Source organism: Ursus americanus, chromosome 36, assembly GCF_024610735.1.
Source record: "Ursus americanus isolate L20-20 chromosome 36, mUrsAme1.1.p, whole genome shotgun sequence".
In the NCBI taxonomy this organism is placed as follows: Eukaryota; Metazoa; Chordata; class Mammalia; order Carnivora; family Ursidae; genus Ursus; species Ursus americanus.
Genome location: NC_142162.1, coordinates 4,280,397 through 4,302,224, shown reverse-complemented (window position 1 = coordinate 4,302,224; position 21,828 = coordinate 4,280,397). Strand labels below are relative to the sequence as shown.

Here is a 21,828-nt window from a genome sequence, read left to right as displayed (position 1 = left end):
CACAGGGCGGGGCTCAATCTCACAACCCTGAGATCATGACCTGAGCTGAAATCAAGAGCGGACGCTTAACCGACCGCGCCACCCAGCCACCCCAGCAGTCACTTTAAATAAAGAAAACTTGCCCTGAGTGCCCAGTCCAGAACAGTCTGCTCTGGCCACCATACAAGCCAAGAACAAGACAGGCAATCCTAACATGCTGACTAGCCTGTGTTTCAACAATTCTCCCCTCTCAGGCTCAGCTTTACCGTAAAACCGTTTCCTTCCATTATAATTTATTCGATCGTTCTGCATGGTTATTCGAAGTCCCTTTTTATTATATCTTATTAGGAGGTCACTGCAGTCGATAGATAACATTTTTACCCTTTAATAATCAGCACAAAAGAAAATGAGAGAGTACCAGGGGCAAACAATGGATCTTGTTAATGCTTCATACCTCTCTTTGTTTGGCTTAATGTTGATGTCACCAATGATATGGATATCTGCAAATTTTATCCTAAACTTGCTCAGAAGAGAAGCCATTCTGGAAATATAAGAGAGAGATACTTCATCATTGCATATGTAACTATTTTCAGGCAAAGAGTTCACGACTTATTTCAGCTTCACATTCAGACAAAGGCTATGTTTAGTTCAATGTCCTTCACCGTATACTAAATGTGGACCAAGCTATTCCACTGAAGGCAAAGACAAATTCATGCAGGTGCAGACCCTAGGAAGAGCAAAGCCGCTTCCGCATTCACATTTCAGGGAAGATAATATAGAGCTGTACATGCTTCCTTACCATTTGGGGGAAAAGAGAACCAGTTTTCATATTATTGACTACGATCTTGTTGAGAATTTTTACAGTTACCGACAACGTACTGACAAACCAATAATTATGATATATCATTACATATTGGAGGTTCTTTCCCTGGCAACTGAAATTTTTGATACAATTTCAAAGTTACAGAAAAATTGCAAGGACAGCACACACACACACACACACACACACACACACACACACACACACATACACACACAAATCCCAGACTCACCAATTGTTCATACCTTGCCCCATTTAATGTAACACCTTTTTCTCTTTCTACACAGCAGCGTCTATCGACATCTTCCTTCTTTCCTTCTTGCTTTCTACTCACCTACCCCCTGCCCAGCTGCAGCTGTCAGGCCCCTTTACCTATAAATACTTCAGTATTTCCTAAGAATACGAACACTCTCGTATACGAACAAAGTACACTTTTTGAAATCAGGAAATTTAACATTGATGCCATGCTATCATCTAATCCACGAACCGCTTTTAAATTTCATCACTTGCCCCAGTAAGTTACTGGAGGCTTTAAGAAAATATAAATTATTATAGCCATCATGTTAGTTTCCATTATAATAGGACTCTCTTTAAGGGGAATTAAATATATATATATATATATTTAATACATACAGTTTATATTATATATGAATATATATAATATAATGTGTGTGTGTGTATTATAATCCTCCCAGATGGAAGGGAAAATGTGAAAAATTACAGAGTAAAAGCCTGTCATTATTTCGTGATTTCTGGAAGGGCTTGGGACTTAGGCCTGCCATGAGGGACCCAGGGCTGCTGAAGGTCGCTCTCCAGATTTCCACCAGAGACCTTTGGCTGCACGGCATTCCTAACGTGCTTGCTGCTTCCACAACTGCACATCAGGCTCTCCATGACTAAATCAATGACTAAGATGCAAATTTACACTCTGGAGACTGATTTATTTTTTTAATTATAAGAGTGTTCAACCGTCATCCATTTAAACTGTTCCAGGCTACAGATGAGAAACTGGAGACCCAGGTCTGGGCCGTGGTGACTGTTGCAAAGTCCTGCAGCTCGTTGAGGGCAGGGCTGGGACAAGGACCAGGTTCAGTCTCCTGGTCCTATTTTTCAAGTGTACTGTGCTAGAATGCCCACCACAAATCAACAGGTTTGACCCAGCCCAGGGAAGCTACTGGACACAAATTCCTTCGGGCTTTTCCTTTCTTGGATCCATTCACTGGTCAAATCAAAGCAAACATTATACAAGATAATGATAGTCCCGTTCAAGACTTGAGATGGGGTTTCTGTGTCAAATTCCTTTTCGAAAGCATTTGTGGCAAGGGATCAAGGGACGTGAAGACAGTGCTTACAAGAAGTACGCAGATAATTTAATGACCAGAAAACCAAGGAAACATGAGGCCCCTTATGACGGTTTTGTCTTTAAATCTCTTGGGTCTCAAAAACACTTGAAGTTCCTAAAATTAAAGCATTAAAGCAGCAGACATCCAAAGTCCTCTAACACAGGAGGGATGAGTTACTTACGCAATTTTTTCTTCTTCAATGCGGTTGATCTTCCCTCCAACATAGATTCTTAATTTACAGTCTTTCCACTTTTTTCTGAGAGTCAAGATATAGGGGATAAGGAGTGTTAACCCTGAAAAGAGAATAAATTATGACAGAAAGAATGAATAGATCCTGCTGAAAGGAAACGAATAGCTTTACATCTTTATTCATTCCCACATTCATTGCTCCTAAATAATTAAAAATCTTGGGAAGACACAGAAATATTCTCCTTCAACTGATATCGTTTTCATGTACCTTCCCCCGCAGTTTGTTAACTCGATCAACATAGTGATTCTGCTCCCCAGTGTACATTCTGGAACTGTCTTTACCTCCATCGTCAAACAACCACCACACATCAATTGTGCCTTTTCCTTGCTTCTGTTTAAATTGGGTGCTGGCTTCTACCAGCTTCTGGTTGAACTCCCCAACATGCATCGACTGGATTGTGTTCACGCTGCTGTCTGTAACGAAAGAAAACGTAGTAGACCTACTTGTCTTTTGAGGAAAGAAACAGAAGAACGTGCCAATAAATCTACTCCGGAAAATAGAGGAAGGGTCATGAATCTGTAAGCTTTTTCATCTTTATGGGCAAACAGTGAGCTAGGAAAAGGGGTGATAAAGGTCAAGTCCCACAGTAAATTAGATCACCTTTAATAGCTCAAAAGAATTTGATACTGGTTTCATGATTACAGTTGTCATGACAAAGCAGTAGACTATTTTCAGGTCTCCAGTAATCTCGGGGCGGGGTTATTATCTCGGCAGGTAACAATGCTAAACGACCTGACAGAATAGCCAAGATATCCCCATTTTTCAAAATTCCAGCTATAACGCAACTTAATCCTATTTTCAAATTTACTTGAAAGTAGAAAGTGTGGTGATTGGTTTTCTAGAGATAAGCAATAGAATCAGAAGTATTTCTTCATTAGAGCATTCATTTGAGCGCAATTGGTGTAAATTCCATGAATGTCTGGATTATAAAGGTGGCTAGGGACCAGATGCATCTTGACTCTATGACCCTTTGGTCCTAATGTCAGCCTAATGTCAGCTTGGCTTGCTTTTCTGTTTTCAAGGAGCCTTGTAAGAGAAGGGAAAGCCACTGAGCTCTTTGAATCTCTGTGAATGAGATGGAAAAGCCAGGAAATAGGGAGAGACAAAATTCCTTTACTTGAGGTAGAGATAAGGGTGCACAGAAAGTACTTGGTTGTTTTTTTTTTAAATGCACTTTCCACGCTATCAAGGGTCCAGTGAAAGTATATTAGGGAACTAGGCCAGTGTTTGAGCAGGACCCTGGCTCCTTTTTGCCAGTAGAGGTTTTCTTTGCTACACCATCGATATTTCTCATTTCCACACCTTTTAAAGTTGTGACTTCATTGCTCCATTTCAAAGAGATGGTGTCAGCAAAGTGCTTAGAGTAGAGCTGACAGCTGCTTCAGACCTTCCTCTCTGATCTGAGAGGTTCTGAAGATGCTTTGTTCTGTCTTTTGCCGTTGCCATGTTTAGGGCCTGTCGGTTCTGAAGCGATTATCTTACATGGCTTCTATCTCCCCAGGACTGCTGAGGGAGAAAGTAAATATCTTTACAAAATGGACCAAACCCTGCCCCCACTTACATGCAAATCAAAGCTCCCAGAGGACTCAGGCATTAGTGCCTGGAGGTGGGGTTTGTCCTGATCTAGAACTCCGAAGAGTTGTCAACCAGTGAAACCCCAGAGCGGTGAAGGGGCCTCCTTTAGGGCTGCATTTGAAATTTGAGGTGTTGGAAATAAAACGTAACATCATTTTGCTTTTGTGAGCAATGACACGTGTTTGACTTTTGCCAAAAGATTTGTCATACAGAAACAGGCTTCCAGAATAAATAATAAGTCTCTTTTCATTAATAAGAACACTCATGCTTCCGTCCTCCCTCATCAGCTAAAGAACAGTATTGCGCTATGACTTCTGAATTTTCCATTGCTTTTCCAGACTGTAACTAACATTGAATGATTGACTGGTAGAGCAGATTCAATGAATAGTTAACATTTCTCATGAATAAACCAAATAATTGAAATGGAAAGAAGACAGTTACCATCCAGATGGTCTTATTCTAATATTTACACCCTGAAGGTCCTGGTGTACCTCCAACTTTAGATTCAAACACATCATTTTCCTAGACAATGTCATGTTAAGGTGGGGGACTCTTAATAGGCTATCCTATAGCCCATGGAATATTCCAGGAACCCGAGGGTACTTCTAGTATTTGAAGAGGGGCAGTGTTTATATTTCATGTTAGTCTATGGAAATACGTAAAAATATTGTATTGCAGGTGAAGCTTTGTCCTTGGACTACAGTAGGAAAACAAACAGAACCAAAACTTTCCCAAGGTGTTAGAGGGCCTCACTGAAGGACCTCTTTGAAAGGTTGGGTCCCATTAAACTAGACCAGAAGCCTGCTAAGTCTCATTTTGGATCTTGCTGTTTGACTTGAAGACCGTCCCAGAGGAATGATCTTTTCTGGGGCTCACACCAAGTGACTTCAATAAGCATAGGATTATTTGTGTATGTTAACATTCTAATTTTCTACCAGCAGAGGTCGTTGTGGACCTCATTAAAAAACCTGCGGTGTTTTGGAAAGAAAGCAATTTTCAATTTTCAAAAAAAGTCAGACGTTTGAATCATCTGTTTATAAGTTTTATAAAAAGCTCTCATTCTCTCCCATTCCTGGGGTGCATACTGGATATTCAAACGTAAGTGTACCACTCAGCTGAAATCTACAGGTAATTAGCATCCGTGAAGCTCCAAGCCCAGGATTCTGGTTCATGTTAAAGATAGATGCTTTTTCAAAATTAGGGTTCTCATTTACCTGTCCTAGTCAACTTTTCGTCTCCTGAAATGTCTGTAAGGGGCATTAAGGGGTGCGTGCGTGTGTGTGTGTGTGTGTGTGTGTATAGATAAATCCATTTGGGTATTGGTTCTTAAATTTCTATCTCCTTTCCATCTTAACTAAGAAATGTCCATTTTATGGCACTCAAATCGGTGTAAGCATTATAGGACTCCCATACCAAATACTATTATTTTAAAATTAAGTTTTTACAGTGAGATGGCACAAAAGGCTTATTGTTACTGATAAATAACTTATACATTTCATCTGTGCTACTTTCTTGAAAGAAGCGTCTTTCAGTCCTTCATTAACACAATGCTCCCAACATCTTAGATGCTGACTTCTGATCCCTATCGATACTCAAGCAATGGCTCATTTTGTAACTTTCTTGTGAATTTTAAAAGTACTTACCTTTCTTAGGAGCTGGCTTAGTAATGTTCAACTTGCTAGCTTTTTTAAATAAGCCTCGGATGCCACCACTTCCTTCTTCACATTCGTTATCTTTGATAGTGGCTTCCAAAGCTAGCCTTTCCTGTTCCAATTTCTCTAATTCATCTAATGCAGGAAGACAAAAATCACTTAATTAACTCAGAGTGACCAAGTTTCTAGGAGCAACCTTATAAACTATTTTAATATAAAAAATGGTGTCGCATTTGCAACAACGTGGATGGAGCTAGAGTGTATTATACTAAGTGAAATAAGTCAGTCAGAGAAAGACAAATACCATATGATCTCACTCACATGTGAACTTTAAGAATGAAAACAGATGAGCATATAGGAAGGGGGGGAAAAGGAGAGAAGGAAACAAACCATAGGAGACTCTTAATGATAGAGAACAAACCGAGGGTTGATGGAGGGACGTGCGTGGGGGATGGGCTGGATGGGTGATGGGTATTAAGGAGGGCACTTTGGATGAGCACTGGGTGTTGTACATAGGTGATGAACCACTTCTACTCCAGAAACCAATATTGCACCGTATGTTAACTAAGATTAAAATAAAAATAAAATTAAAAAAAGTGGTGTCTATGCAATAAAATTATTATACATCGTATGATTTTTTCCAAATGGTTATTAAAAAGTAATAAATATCAGCAAATTGTATTCGGAAAGTAATAACTAGCTCAGGAAAGTAGCTCTGTGTGTTGTCATAATCCATGAAGTCACTCGGTTTTTATTTGCGAAGGTAAGGGAGTCTATTTAATGACATCTTCCTTCACTTCCGGCAAAACCTAAAAAGCCAGATCCTCTGTACGTGAGATCTCGAGCACTGCACGCCACTGATTTGCTGACCTAAACTACTGGGTTGGATATCTGACAAGCGGAAGTGCCAAAATTACCAAAGTACACCGGGTACGTATCAGGCACACGACAATGCCTCCTGAATTGCAGCATAAAACTAGACAGCAGTAATTACGGAAAGGTCACCAAACCTTATATGAAGCTGTATGGGCTCCGAATAGAAATTACAGTGAAAAACGTCCACTAATAATTCTTTTTTTTTTTTGAGAGAGAGAGAGAACACACACGGGGGGGGGTGGGCAGGGAGGGAGCAGAGGGAGAGGGAGAGAATCTTAGACAGGCTTCACACCCAGCGCAGAGCCCTCACGACCCTGAGACCACGACCTGAGCTGAAATCAAAAGTTAAACGCTTGACCGACTGGGCCACCCAGGCGCCTCAACAATTCTTTCTGATAAGCAACATACTTTCTGGAATGAGTGACCAAAGTGAAAGAAAGAAAAGTTGAGGTTTCTGTGTGCCTGTCGGAGTTCAAATTGCTAAGAAGGGTCTCACGACACTCAAATCTGGGGCAAGAGTCAGGCCGTGCAGCTTCCTGTCCAGGCCCTGAGACCCACTATCCAAGCTTTGGTGTTGCATCTGGCTGTCTTTTAGCTTTTCTGGATTCTGATTGTGACGAAAAATTCCTAACTGCTATGTAACACCTTGCATCCCTCTCTGACGTCAACCCACATTGGATCAGGGTGAGTAAGACTTTGAAAGCAGTCAGGGGACAGTGCTCAAGAATGATAGGCATTCTTGCTTACAGTGGGCAAGGTGGCCTCTTGTTAGATCCCCTCATCTTTTTGCTTGCTGGGAACAGAGACTTAGAAAGCGAGCAATGTTCTGAGGAACAGAGTAGAAAACCTAGCTTCAGTGTTACAAAACACTGGTAGGGCTTCTGTAAATGTCAGCCCTTGGAGCCTGTTGCCTTATCTATCTGGGAAGCGAAGCTATGCAAACTCTAGATTTATCAATTATGTACTAACTAAATCTGTCAGGACAGTCACATCCCTAGACGGTGCTGTTATTCAGCTCCACAGAATTGTCTGGCCTCTTTCCAGGTCTTAGCAATTAATCTTTTGCCAGTGGCATGAGATTTAAGGTCAAATCACCCATGTGATTTCCCCAAAGCTTCAAAGGTTCTCCAGATCAGCAACTATAGAAAATCTGAGAAATTAGACTGATGGCATTAAAGCTCAGACAGGAGTGGCTTACCCCTGACTTTTGAAAGGTGAACACAGGCTGCATTGCAGGGGAGGTCGTGGCCGATGACAGCTCTGCGGCGGGCTTTGTGCGACACGAAGCGAGTCATTTACTTTTCCTATGCCTCTGATTTCCTATCTGTGAAATGGAAAATTGTAACCCTTCCCCTTTCCAACTCTCCCAGCTTTGCAAAAAGAACAAACAACAGTTTCTGCACGGTGCTTTGCGGCGCCTTAAAGAACAAAGCAACGAGTGTGTCCTATAGGCAGTGTATTTATGCAGCCCCTGGAAACGGGCTTAGTCATGCAAAGCCAACTGAGTATTCTGAGAAGCCTGGGAGTTATTTTAGCAGTTACTATTTATTGCACACTCTCTGGGTGCCCGGGACTGTGCTGCATATTATTCCTTCCCAAAGGACTCCGAAAGAGTTACTATTATTACTCTCCTTTTGTAGGTGAAGAAACTGAGGCTCAGAAATGTTAAGTAATTTGTCTGAGGTCACCCAGAAAATAACAGGGTTCAAATGCAAAGAGGCCGGCTTCGCTCCAGACCCTGCACGCTTCCCACTCTGAAGACATTTTGCTTTCTGCTCGTTACTCTTCTCTCAGGGTTGTTCCATTAATCTCCAACACTTCATCGTCAGGCGAACCTAAACACTCTCGGGCATACGGTGTAATGTTAGCTCCCCCGAATGATGGCTCCTCCCACATGTCATTTTAAAGGGAGGACCCTCAAGACACAGGTACTGATGACAGGCTGTCCCAGGGCAGCAACCGCCTCGGAGATATCACTGGCCCCGGGGGATGGCCCCCGAACTATTATCTACTGTTTGGGATGCGGCAGGGGTCCAGCTGTGGGGTAACCTCCTGTTTGCGGTCGTCCGGAAGATGTATATTTGCCAGCTTCTTTGGGGGGGGCAGTGGCAAGGGCCACGCTGGGGAAGGGCCTCTTTTGCTTTCCTTTTTTGGCAGGCTCCCGCACACCCCGTGATGAGGCGCTAGTTGCCACGTTCTTTGTCCTCGAGTTTGGACAAAGGAGGAAAAAAGATAAATCCTCCTTTGACACAGAGTCAGCTGGCTGAGTGAGCCGGGAGCTACTCCAACTATTTGCTCAAAGGTATGTACACAGCCCATCCTGGACAGAGCAGACTGCAAAATCCCAGGCCCCAGAGACAAAACCAGACTTCACCGGAATGCGAAAGATTCAGCAGTCCCCTCAAAGACAACAGACGGAGGCCAGCAGAGAGAGGTCTGTTCCATGGGCTAAGATCTGCTTGCTTGGCCATCTTGGATTTTCACATCCACCCAGTGGTCTCATGCCTTGCACCGTGATTTTGCAAATTCTTATTAGAGCTAATTCATAATTATACACTTTGTGGGTGATCTAAGGCCTCCTCCTGTGCGATCTATCGTTTCCTAAGTGCTAAGCAGAAGTGACGGTCTGATGATCTGTTCTGAATGATCTATCTGGTGTACTGCTCGCCTCTGTATGCATACAAGTCCAGAGTAGACTTCGTCAAAACATTTCTTTCAACTAGAGTCCTGGCTAGCCGACTTGCAAAAGCATACCACTGGCCACAAGGCGGTGAGCCCAGGGAGTAAGGATGGATAGGCATCAGCCTATTTCCACGAGGCTGACCGTAACAATTACTCATTCCATCGCAACTGCACGTGTGATGTTCCGGATTCACAAAGCCCTTTCCACAAAGATCTTATTTGATCCCAACGCCAGTCCTGGGATCCAGGCAGAGCTGGCGGCATTCTCCCCATTTTACTGAGAAGGAAACGGGCTCAGACCATTCAAGGTTGCACAGCTGGGGATGCAAGCTCCTGCTTCCAATTCTAGCATCTCCCTTGTTACCATCCTTCCTCAGCGATATGCTCTGACTGCCAATATCTGCCTGCTGAAGAAATACACACTCTGCATTTTTTTGAAGAAGCCATCCCCTAATTTCCCCAATGGCGAAATTTTTATATGGCTTTACGTTTCCATGATACTCTGCTTCAACCTTTATTCCAGTAACTACACCTGTGTAGGGAATAGAGTTTTAAGACACATGTTTACTTTACGCCCTCTGGACTGCAAATTCCTGGAGGGTAGCTTCTGTCATATTTCATTGCCCCCCATTTGTCGGGGGTTTCTTTTGTGTCACGGACAATGCCAAACATTTTGTGGCCATAATATCCTTTAATCCAAGACAGTAAATCTGTGAGCTAGGTGCTATAACGATTTCCATCCGAAAATGTGAAAAGTGAAACAGAGAAGATGAGTAATTTGACTAAGGCTACACAGCCAAAAAGCTTTGAGCTGGAATTTGAAACCAGGTCTGACTGATTTCAGAGCCTATGCTTAGACTTCTCACATTCTTAGTTGCGCCCACGCCTCCCTACTCGTGCCTACCACCATGACAAACACTCAAGAACAGTCTGTCGGAATTAAAGAACAAGTCAGTGCTATTCAACACAGTTCAATGCATTTGAAAGTATCTCTCTAAAGAAAGGAAAACAAAAGGATAGTTGTCAGGGATGAGCACGTGTAAAGTACCGCGTGGAGGGGGGCGTAAAAAGACAGTGTTGAAAAGAAGCAGGATTAATGCCGTATACAGAATTATAAAAAGAGGGCCTAAAAGGGGCTGATGGTACAAAGCAAGATGGAATGTGACGGAAGGTAGGACAGGCAGGACTGAGCAGAAGAATGAGAGGCAAGGGAAGGGATCCTTTCCCTGGAAAGATCCACCACCTGGGCCTCAGGTGGGAACTTGAAGCTTCCATAGCAGATAATTCTATAGTCTATCCTGATTTACAAAACCACAGTGCTAGAAAGAGAGAGGGAGAGAGAGAACAAAAGCCCTGCCTGTCTCTCATTCCGAGAATAAGGGAATCCCTGAAGTTCTCATGGGGGAAGAAAAAGCTTAGACCTTTCTGTTCTCTCAGTTGAGTGGGTTTCTAACCAATTATTCAGACGTACCCTCAAACAGTTCTCATGGTAAGAACCCTGAGCCTTCTTCATACAAATACCAAAACCACTTGAAGAACCGTTCCCCATTCTCCAGTGTTTTATAAACTGATTGTATGGTAACCAACTGGAGTGACCATAGTTTGAAATTCAACTTACTTATCAAGATTGCCTCAAATGTTCTATCCCCGGTCTTTTTTTTTTTTTTTTTTTTGAAGATGTTTTTTAGAAATAGGCATTACGATTCACTTTGAATCCCAAGGATGGAGAGCAGTCAATTATCTGACCGCAGAAGAGGGAGCAGGGAAACCCACCAAGGAATCATGTCCCCTCCCATTTCACAGCAACCTTTCTCTTTATTAATTATTAAATTATGATTCTTTCCTGGGTCAATCAGCTCAAAGCTGTAAATGCTTACATGAATCAATGTGACTTACCCTAGGTGAAGGCTGGCTAAATTGAAGGCAGGAAGCCATCCTGCAGTGGTCGTCTTCCAATCAAGTAATTATTTACTACACTGCCATCTGTCTTTATTTTGCTAAGCCACTCCATCAGACACACCAGAATCCCCGTGCTCTGAGATGGTCATAAATCGTGTAGTACTTACACGGAACACTTGACCGCAATATATTGCAGATCACGTTTCATCACTGTATTCCTACCAGTACAATTTGGACTCTTTGTTGTAGTTGGCAAACTTGCTAAGTACCTCTGGGAAGTGAACAATATGAAATAGTGCATTTTTGGTGTTGTCAGGCAATAAATTAATTTATTAAGAGAAACTATCAGCCATCGGTATTGGAAGAGTCGCTGCGGTACACAAGTTAGAATGTTACGAGCATCGATCTTATTTATATACAAAAGTTATTCTCCTCACGTAAGCCTGTGACACAGCATAGAAATAATTGTCATTAGGTGGTAAATTACCTATAAAGCTGATTTCTATTCACTGCTTTATTAACTACAGTATATGGGCACTCTGAATTGCTAATATTTCCTTTAAATTATAATCTGTGATGACACTGTGGTGCCTGTGTTGGAAAAGCTATGATGATAATCATTAACATAGTGGAATGCAATACGTAAGATTTATCAGGCTCTTATTAAGCCCTATCTTACGGTATAATATAATGAAACACAAGCTTATTTCTTCCAGTTCAAAATCTAATATGAGGGTGGCGCCATGAATTACAGAAACTTCAAAACAATGCATGGAAACGTGGCATAAAGTTCATTTCTATCATTATGCTGTTGTTCTCCTGCACATTCTTCATGTATTTGTATAATACTGTTTTTTTGTTTACCCTAGATAATCGGTACTTATAATTATTTTATTAGCATCGAACTCTATTTTCCCTTTCTTGACTAAGAATCAGAAAGATTTCAAACATCCAAGTTGATATAAATTGGATACATCCCTTGGGAAATTAAAGGGGATGCAGTTCACTGCCAGGATTCTTTCAGAAATACTACGAAATTTGCTTGCTGTATTGCCTTACAGGACTGAATTGATGGTGCATTTTGGCGGAAGGAACAGTAAAGGTGGGAGCAGTATTTTCCAGCTACACCACATCTCTCGGCTCGAAGAGATCAACATAACATATAAAGCAAACGTATAATCGAAGTGCAAACTGTATTTTGTATTCTCATTTTTTAGATGGGAAAACATTATAGCACAAAAGGCAAACAAGTTAAAGCAAAATGTAGAAAGTTAGCAACAGAACAGGTCTCTTAATATTCGATTTTTGTAATTGTCCTTAACGTCATGTCTGTCTTATCATAGACAGGCACCACCCCACCCCCACACAAAGGAATTGTTCTACTCCCATATCTCAGATTTCACCATTGGCTCTCCTTACCTTAGTCATTGTCCTCTCTAGATCTCCTTCTTACAGGATAGAATGTTGGTTTCAAACAGACATAGGTCTGAATTTTACTTCTACCAATTGCTACCCTTGTGAATCTTGGGTAAACCTCAATTCATTAGCTGTAAAATGAGGACAAAGATAGTGCTTTCTCTATAGGGTAGTTGGGATGACAAGTGTTATATGTGAAAATGAAGCATATACATGGCACATAAAAATGCTCAAAAATGGTTAAGGGCTCCTGGCTGGGCGCAGAGCGTGCGACTATTGATCCTGGGGTTGTGAGTTTAACCCCATGTTGGGCATGGAGACTTAGTTTAAAAAAATGCTAGCTGTTGTTGCTGCTAACGTATTGAGTTCTACTGGAAAGAACTATAAATGAATCATGAACACTGAGTGGGAATTAGAATATCCATCTGGAGATGTAAAATGTCCATAAAAGAGAATAGGGGCATAAAAAAGGAAGCCTGAAGGCACCAGAGTATCCTCTTTGCTACGGTTTTGCACTGGATAGACTCTCAGTCTTATTTCTTAAGCTCTTCCTACATAATCACGGAGTATACATATCACACAGTGGTTCTCTAGCCTATGTAAACACTTGATCTCCAATTTTGTCTTCTTTCTGCTCCCTTACAACACACCAGATTGGCTGCATCAGGAAGTTCACCGAATCCTCTCACACTGCCTTCTGTTATGACGAAGTCAACCCTACATGGCCAAATAGAATCTGGACCGTCAGGCACCGGCACTCTCAGATCTCTTGCAGGCTTTTCCTTTCTGCTGAACCGATCCCGCAAAATCCTGAGTCTCCTCTACCTGGAGACCAAACGCCACTAGACAAAAACTAGACAACCAGCGGGACTGCTCCACCTTCAAGGAGAATTGAGAGCACTGTGCAAAATCCTCAATCTACCACTCCACCCTTACAAATCTACACTCCTCATCAATCCTCACCTCTTTTGCTCTAATTTTAGAGGATGAAGCATTTTTATTTGTTTGTTTCAAGCCCCCTCTTCCATCCGTGCCCTTCCCTTGATTCATCCTGTTCCTCCAGAATCTTACTCCATGGGTTGCCCCCCTTTTTTTAATACCTTCACCTTCAATCTCCCACATTCTCTTGGGTCCATTGCCTCAGTCTGAAAACATCCCCCTCTTTTCCATTCTAAGGTCGAGGGGTCTTCCTATGGTAAATCTCCTCAATCTCATTCCTCTCCGTTGCATCCAAACTTCTCAAGGTGGGGAGGGCCACACCCATATTCTCTGCTTGGTCATCTCATACTTCGTCCTCAACCCACCACAATCTGGATCCTGTCCACCTGCTCTACAGATACTAGATTCACTAAGATTACCTGTGCCTTGTCAGTTGCATTTCATTCACAATCTTACTGGTAGGTCCTGCTGTATTTGACAATAGTGGTGATTCTTATTTTGAGCCCGCTGCTCCCATGGCTTCCGTGACACCACAGACTCCTGATTCCTTTACCTTTCTGAACGCTCCTTTCCTGCTCTTCTTTGGGGCTCCTTCCCTGTGTCTTAGGGCTCTTGACTACATGCACTCTTTGGATGATTTTTTCCAGTGTTGTTGTTTCAATTTTCACCTAAACTAGGATACCTTCTGTATCAGTCTACTCGGCGTGCCATAACACATACCGCAGACTGGGTGCTTAAACAACAGACATTTATTCTCTCACAGTTCTGGACACTAGACGTCCAAGATCAAGGTGTTGGCAGGGTGGTTTCATTCTGAAGCCTCATTCCTTGGACTGTAGATGGTTGTCTTCTCCCTTTCCTCTGTGCTTCTCTGTGTCCTAATCTTCTCTTTTCATAGTGACACCAGCCATATTGGATTAAGGGCTACCCTAGTGATCTTATTTTATCTGACTTACCTCTTCAAGGACCCTGTCTCCAAATACAGTCACATTCTGAGGTTAGGACTTCGCCATAGAATTCATAGAAAATAGTTTGGCCCATAACATCTCCTAAATCTGCATCTCCAGCTCACACTTCTCCTTTAAGACCAGGACTGTTTAACTGCCTGTTGGATCTTTCTGGTAGAATTTCCCACAGGAGATTATTTAAACCTACTCTTCCTCCGTATTTCCCATTTCCACAGACAACACCACCATTCATGTAGTCAGCCAATGGGTCTTTTTTCGTTCCTCCCTCTCTCATATCCCACACATCCAACCAGCCCCCAGATGTTGCTCTCTGTGCCTCCAAAGCACTCCTGTCCTTTTGTCTCCATCCCTGGCTCTAGTTCAGGCTGTCGCCTTCTCTGCCTTTGATTATCGTAGAAATCCTTTTGATTTTTTATTTGTCTCCCTGTTTCCATTCTAGTCCCCTTTGAGTCCATTTCCCCCCACTTAAATCTCTTCAATCGTTCCTCACTGTCTGCAGAATATGCCCACACTTCTTAATATGGTAAATGAGGCTTTTAAAATCGGGATCTTCTATCAGCAGCCTCAAATTTCACTATTGTCTGCTTCATACTTTCTACTTCAGTAACGTGAATCTGCTTTGGGTAGCCTATTTTTCCATAATCTCATGTATCCACACCTTTGCTGATGCTTTCCTCTTTGCTGGAAATGATGTTCCCCAAACTCATTCATTTCTCTCTCGCCCAATATCACCTAGTTAACTCTACTCATTCCTAGTAGAGGAATGAGTCTTTCCTCCAGAAAGACTTCTTGGAGTAAGACGCTCCTCTCTCTTTCCCATTATACTCTATTAATATTCTTATCAGCACATGAATGATATACCCATTCCGATTTCTGGGCTGTGAGTCTCTTGAGGATACAGACTTTTATTAGCCTTGGTTTACCCAGCACTGTCCTTCACACCATGCCTGGTACATGAGATACCCAAGAAAATACTCCTTCGTTTTAGTGTCAGGCATCAATGGATTCTATTTTGAAGTTCGTCTAAAGAGAGAAGTCATGAATGAATGCCCTGTCCTAATATTTCAATGACTCTTTAGATGTGCCCTTTATTTCATACGTAAGAGGGTATGTTTAAACTCTTACAATTAAACAAGTGTAATAAATCCTCTATAGGGAAAAGCAGAATCACTAATCTGAATTAGTGTTTCTGCCTTGGACTTGGATGAGTGATTCACAGCATGATACATTCAGGCTCATTTCCATGTTAGCTGCAAACCAGATCATAGACTCTTAAAAACAGAATACGTGCTTTTTCAAGGAAAGAATTAATCTTTATTTTCTCAAACATCTTGCAGAAATTAATTTGGCAGTTACTTCACCAAAGGGGTTTATTTTCAGCGATGCTGGCTTTGTGGTTTTGTGATAAGAAGAGTAATTTATGACTGTCCTGGATTATTCTCTAGTTCTGTTTAGCAGGACAAAGGCCTTTTGTGTTAGCAATGGGGAAAGCACTGGGGAAGTGGACACTTCAGGTCAGCACAAGAATAAGCAAGCTCCATCACTGGGGGGTTTGTCTGTATTGTACACTACTCTATCCCCAGCACTTAGAAAAAGGCCAGGCATGGAGTAGGTGCTCAATAAATATTTGTCGTTTGAATAAAGAAAGTACATACCTTGCACTTGAAGAACCTGAGAGATGTCAAATCCGTGGCTGATTCTGACTATGACCACACCAATCTCAAAGTCAAACGCATCACTGAAAGTGGAAGCAAAATGGTTACTGATTGAAAAGACTCCTTTAATCCCGAGGATTTGTACTGATAATAAGAAGAATTGCAGATGTGATTAAGCTAGGGACCTTGAGATGAGGAGATTAGCCTAGATTATCTGTCAGGGCCCAGGGTCATCACCAGGATCCTTAAAGAGTATTCTGGAAGTAGGAGAGGCGCTCAGAGTAATAATGGGAAGGATTTGACCCATCAAGAGCTTTGAAGATGGAAGAAGAGGGCCCTGTGCAGTGGGCTGCCTCTAGAATTTACAAAGGCAAGGCTGGGGATTCTTTGCTAGAGCTTCCAGAAGAGAATAGAGGCTAGCCCACACCTTGATTTTAGCCCAGGGAATTAGTGTCAGACTTTTAGCCTACACATCTGTAGGCTATGAAATTTGTGTTGTTTTAAACCACTAAGTTTGAGGTAATTTTTTTTACAGCAGCCAGTGAAAACTAGTACATATTCTAATTAAAATTAAGACATACCTAAACACTTAAAATCTTTTATTCAAAGAAAAATGAGAAAATACTATATTATGGTAATAATACCCCTATGGTAACAATAATACCATGCTTTAAGTCATAAAACAAAACAAAAGAAAAAGAAAAAAAAATAGAAAAGGAAATATAATCAGTATGGATGTATGATTGTCTTCCTTCCATATTGGCCTCACTGCTATGATAGTAAAGTCATTTAATTTTACTAAGCCAGCTAAGTGTTATACTGGTACAAATTCGAGCCACCTTAACATTGAACTTTACTACCGAGAAGACCAATTATTAATTTGGTATAAAAACCAGAAGTCTCCTTGGCCTCATATTACCAGGTTTGATTATTTTGGTCCCTTTGAATTTCTAGAATGTTTGGGATGGTGGGGAGGTTGGAAGACAACCCCAGATAATTTTGTATCAACTAATGGATGCTTAGTGACTAAAGGTTTACATATGTCTTCCTGTTTGCTCCAGCCCTTTTCTTCCAAAGATGAGGATTAAATTTCTTTCCTCTCCACCCCCTCTTCTCCCCGCAATGGTAAAGACGACATTTTCCTGAAGAATCTGGATTACAGAGAGCAGATCTGATCTATTTCCAAGGGTGACCAGCAATGGACTGTGATTTTAAATATATCAAAATGCTGGTTGCTGAGCTTGGTAAAATTCTGATCACCTGCTTTGGCCTTAACCTACTGAACCCAGGGCACCGACGGGGGCCACAGTAGCAGGTGGTATCCAGGCTTCATACCTTTAGGGATCACAATTTGGGAGAATGCATTTACATGTGTTCCCTATGTTAGATTTAATACACATTTTCCCTATGTTAGGAAGATTATGGAGTGAATTTCTGTTTGGTCAGTAACACATATAAATTTCAGAAGATGAAAATTATCTTCTTATACTTCTTTTCAATCAACTGATACTAGAATGCTTTTGTAATGTTCCCCAGATCTCCCCCAGATAATGACAATTGTGATGCTTTTTCTAGCAGGGCCAGCGACATAGCCTCGTATGAGAAGCACCGCGTGTGTATATGCTTGTTTGGAAGGGGTGAGGATTTCTTTCCTGTGTATTACGGATTTTTAAAGTGCAGCAGGACTTCTCAGGGCACACTCTCTGCCCCGAGGTGTGGAATCAGAGCAAAGCCAGACTCCGCACAGGAAATCTTCCATTTTCAGAGCTGTTGACAAAAGATGGCTGTTGGAATAGCTAACATTGCCCCCCCAGTGAGACAAATCCGCTTAAATATTATCAAGCCTGAAGAAAGGCTCCGTTTTCTAGAATGGTCACTGAGGACACTCTGAGCCTTTCCGTATGGGAAGAATTTGTTTTCTCGTATTCAGAAGAAGGAACCAAGCCAGATAATACTTTGGCTCTCCATGTACTTTCGAAGGCAGCAGAACATTGTGGTCACGAGCCTAAACTTGCAGTTCGAGAGTTCTGGAGTAGTTGGAATAGTTGGAATTCCCGCTCTGTCACAATACTGTCATTTTCTGCAGGTTTCTTAATTTTTAACATCGTACCTCTACTTATAAAACGGAAACAGTATTAGTACTACAAAGACTTCTTGTGAGAATTGAATGGGATAATGCATGTCGAGGACACCGGCTACCTGCTAGTCTTTTCCGGACTATCATTATTGCCCTTGTCCCAAGACTTCCCCAGTATTTAGATAGGAGATGTCACGTCCCCTTTTAAACTCACTTTTTGTTCTTAAACCAACACAGAGGCACTGATACATGACAGCCTCATATCAGCAAAGGGGGAGCCGAGGCTCTTGGGTAATAAACTCCTGACCCGAGGCTCGGGAGATGACAATGACTGAACTGGGCACACCAGCCAACCCAAGATTCCCGGTGTTTTGAAAGACCATTTCTTTCCTCACCTAGCAGTCCTTTGCTCTTAATCTTGTGAATAGGTTTCCCTATGTTAGGAAGGGCCACACCGTAGCAGGTGGTATCCAGGCTTCATACCTTTGGGGATCACAATTTGGGAGAATGCATTTAATATGTATGTTCCCTATGTATTTTTTTTTTTTTTGATATCGAGTTCCCTCCACCCTGCCTCCTCTGACACTATGATTCCACGCAGTTCTACTAGTGGCAGTGTTTTTTTCACTTTGGTAGAGAACTCAGGGGACCTGGGGAACGTCGTCTTTTCGGCAGTTTAATCTGGTAGAACAGCGCTGTTATGTCCTGCCCAGGTTAGCGCTTTGTAAACAAGAACACGTCTCGAAAGGCATCACTTACTGTATGATTCCCACATAGTTCTCAATCTCTGTCAAGGGAGCTTTCCTCCAGTTCTTTTTATATCCAATCACCAGAGTGTTTGGTTTCATTCTTCCTAAGCCCGAGGCCTAAACAGAGGAGATAAACACATGGGCAATCCTCTCCATACCAGGAAACTACCACTGCAAATGAAAAATAATGTCCACAAGAGCACCGAAGTAATGTCCGGAAGATTCTGAAGACGAGATTACATTTTAGTGCATGTCCTTCATGCCCGTACCCAAGCATAAAATAGAAAGATTAGTTCTAAATCATCTCAGCCATAAATGGATTTTAGATGATAGAAATGTAGCTTTTCTAAATTAGCAGTCATTTGCATTTCTTCTGACACACTCATTAAAATGGTTCAATAATTTAAAATCAAGTGAGGGTCGGCTTAACCGTTGGCATGCGTGTTGTAACTTAGTGATTCAAAGCTCATTTCCACCTGTTTTATCCATAATGTCATTAGCAGTAAAATCCATGCTTGCAAAATGCTTAGATGCAAGGATCACTGAAACTTCGACTTACAGTATTGCGTGAAGAGGAAGTGAGCTATGTCTCCAAAACCTAATCCTCTCGCAGGACAGTATCGTGCATAGTCGTCTTCCACTTCAGGTTTCACTCCCCCCCCCCCCCCCGTTAGATGGCAGGATATGGCTTCCGGTTAATTAAACCTCACTCAGCAATGTTATTGAGCACCTGTTAATTGCAAAGTGTTATGGTAGAGCAGTGAGGCCTCTTCTTTGGCCCTAAAGAGCGCAGAATGATGTGAAGGAGGCAGGATATACACAGATAATTATAATTCAAGCGCACATGCAGTAGGAACTCGTATGGAAGCATAACGGAAGAAACCTTGAATTCCAGCTGTGGGTTCATGGCTGGCTTCAAGGGAGAGGTGACATCTGTTCCAGGTCTTACAGATTGATTCGAGGTTGACAAGCATAGAAAGGAGAGCAGCGGGAGTGAAGAAACGACTCTCTGGGTCACAGGAAGAGTGAAATCAGTGACCAGAGTGGGACATGTTAAAGGGGATGGTAGCAAGCAGGAGGAGATGGGCATCAGTGGGAGGGTTCTTGCCTCCACATTTGTTGTGTTTCTCCTAGAATTGTACAGGTAGCAGGACAACTCCTTAGAGCTCTCATTTGGTGCTTGGCAGGACGCAGCTCGTCTTTTCTGTGACTACAGTTTGGGGATGTTGTCATTCTCATGCCATTAATTCTTAGATGCATAGGAGGCTTTATCCAAAATGGCGTAATGGCCCCAGTCTTTCCCTTTAACACCGCCCCGTCCTGCCCTTTTGTCCTGATCCCTCTGTATTCCACTTTTGTTTGAGCAAATTCAAAATGAACAAGCTTTCTGCATTGTCAAAAAAAATTTTTTTACAGTTTCTTCCAGATTCATATAACAATCGTTTTCCAGACCTGTCTTTTCTCTCCCTGCTTATTCCATGTCAGTCCACCCATTCCTCACTGAAAATTTTATTTACCAATCTTTTGTGATAATTTTACCTGAAATGTGTAACCTTCTCAACATATTTCACCAAAGAGCTACTGAAAAGTAACTCACTACAAAAACTCAACCTCTTAAAATGGCGCCTATTTCCATGGCTTAGCAAATTCGTAACAGATGAAAAGATGCTCACTGGGGGTAATAGGTCTTTCAGAAATGGTTTCTCCGTAATGTGCAGCTACTTTGCAAGAGTTCCTCAGGAATATTAGAGACAGGAATGCACCAAATAGTCTTACTCTCCAAAATGTTACAGTTTAATCAGTATTTTTTCTTTCCTGCGTGCACAAGCATCGGAGTTCCTGGACGCTGTTCTGAACTTTGACACTGCTGGAAATGGTAACTCGGAAAGTGAATATGTGTAATTTGGTATATGGAGAATCAGGGCTTTCCAACCATATTAAAGCCAAATGATTCGAAAGCCAAGCCCTACCTACAGTTTCTCGGAGTCTCTTGGATTGTTTTAAGGACACTTGACCATTCTAAGTTATGATCAGAACTCGGCAAAGAGTCTATGTACTTATTAAGGAAGGGGAGGAAAAAGGTAAGAATAAGGGAGAAAAGATAGAACTGTGGGCTTTAGCGTGGAGCCACAGAGATTATTACATTTTATTCAACATTCTGGAAATAATTTGGGGGAATAGGGAGATTTTACGCCCAGATCACCACGCATTTATTTAGTCGAATCTAGCAGCTTGCCCTCACGCCATTTGCAGAAGAAGAAAGGAGCAGAATGCCTGACTCGAGCGCTGCTGTATGCCGTATGAGATGCAAAAAAATAGTTTGAAGTTTTAATAGGATCCTGAACGTCGTCAACCATCAGAACAAATTTGCATTTCAATAAGTGTGGGGACAGAATGTATGCTGGTGGCCAAAGGCAACCTCATTTTCCATTTCCAGCGTATCGTCCATAGTTCATTGTAATAGAAACTCTCTGCTTTTGTTTTAGCTTTGCCTCTCCTCAGGAATTCAAAATGAATTCCTTAACCATCTGCATGGATCTCTGGGGCTGTGCCCTTAGCTGGAGCCTTGCACTTTGGGAGATTCATTAACAGGGGAGTGCTAATTGTCTTTTGCCTCCGAGCTCATTCCCTCAACGCCGCCCTTACCTGAAGGAGACTTCGGACACCATCTCTGAAACAATCTGCAGCCACTGCAGCATAAAAAGCCTTGATTTTGTTCTTTATAAGCCAGGCCTGCTTTTTTGCCATGCCACTGTTCATCTCTTTCACACACAGCTTGCGCGGTCCCTGTACGACACGATGAAATATTGGTTAGAAGCCCAGCTATTACCCATTGCGCTGCTGTTGTTTTCTAAAGGACAAAAATAGCCAGCAATGCCCCACCGAGTTAAAAAATGGGAAAGAGGGGAAAACACCTCACTAAACAGGGTTCACGCAGATTCAACCTC

The 21,828-nt window shown here is 42.0% G+C and overlaps 1 protein-coding gene across 5 annotated transcripts in view; it reads right to left on the bottom strand.

Moving 5' to 3' along the window:
• SLC12A1 (solute carrier family 12 member 1) overlaps positions 1-21,828 on the bottom strand; it is an 85,945-nt gene that overhangs the window by 12,971 nt on the left and 51,146 nt on the right. For all 5 annotated transcript variants that reach the window (XM_045812146.2, XM_087859111.1, XM_045812144.2 and 2 more), the window contains 7 exons: positions 21,527-21,667; positions 18,891-18,997; positions 16,055-16,137; positions 5,611-5,754; positions 2,674-2,805; positions 2,324-2,435; positions 434-520 (listed from right to left, as the gene is read on the bottom strand). In XM_045812146.2, the coding sequence (XP_045668102.2) occupies positions 434-520; positions 2,324-2,435; positions 2,674-2,805; positions 5,611-5,754; positions 16,055-16,137; positions 18,891-18,997; positions 21,527-21,667 (806 nt within the window). The remainder of the gene's footprint in view (positions 1-433; positions 521-2,323; positions 2,436-2,673; positions 2,806-5,610; positions 5,755-16,054; positions 16,138-18,890; positions 18,998-21,526; positions 21,668-21,828) is intronic.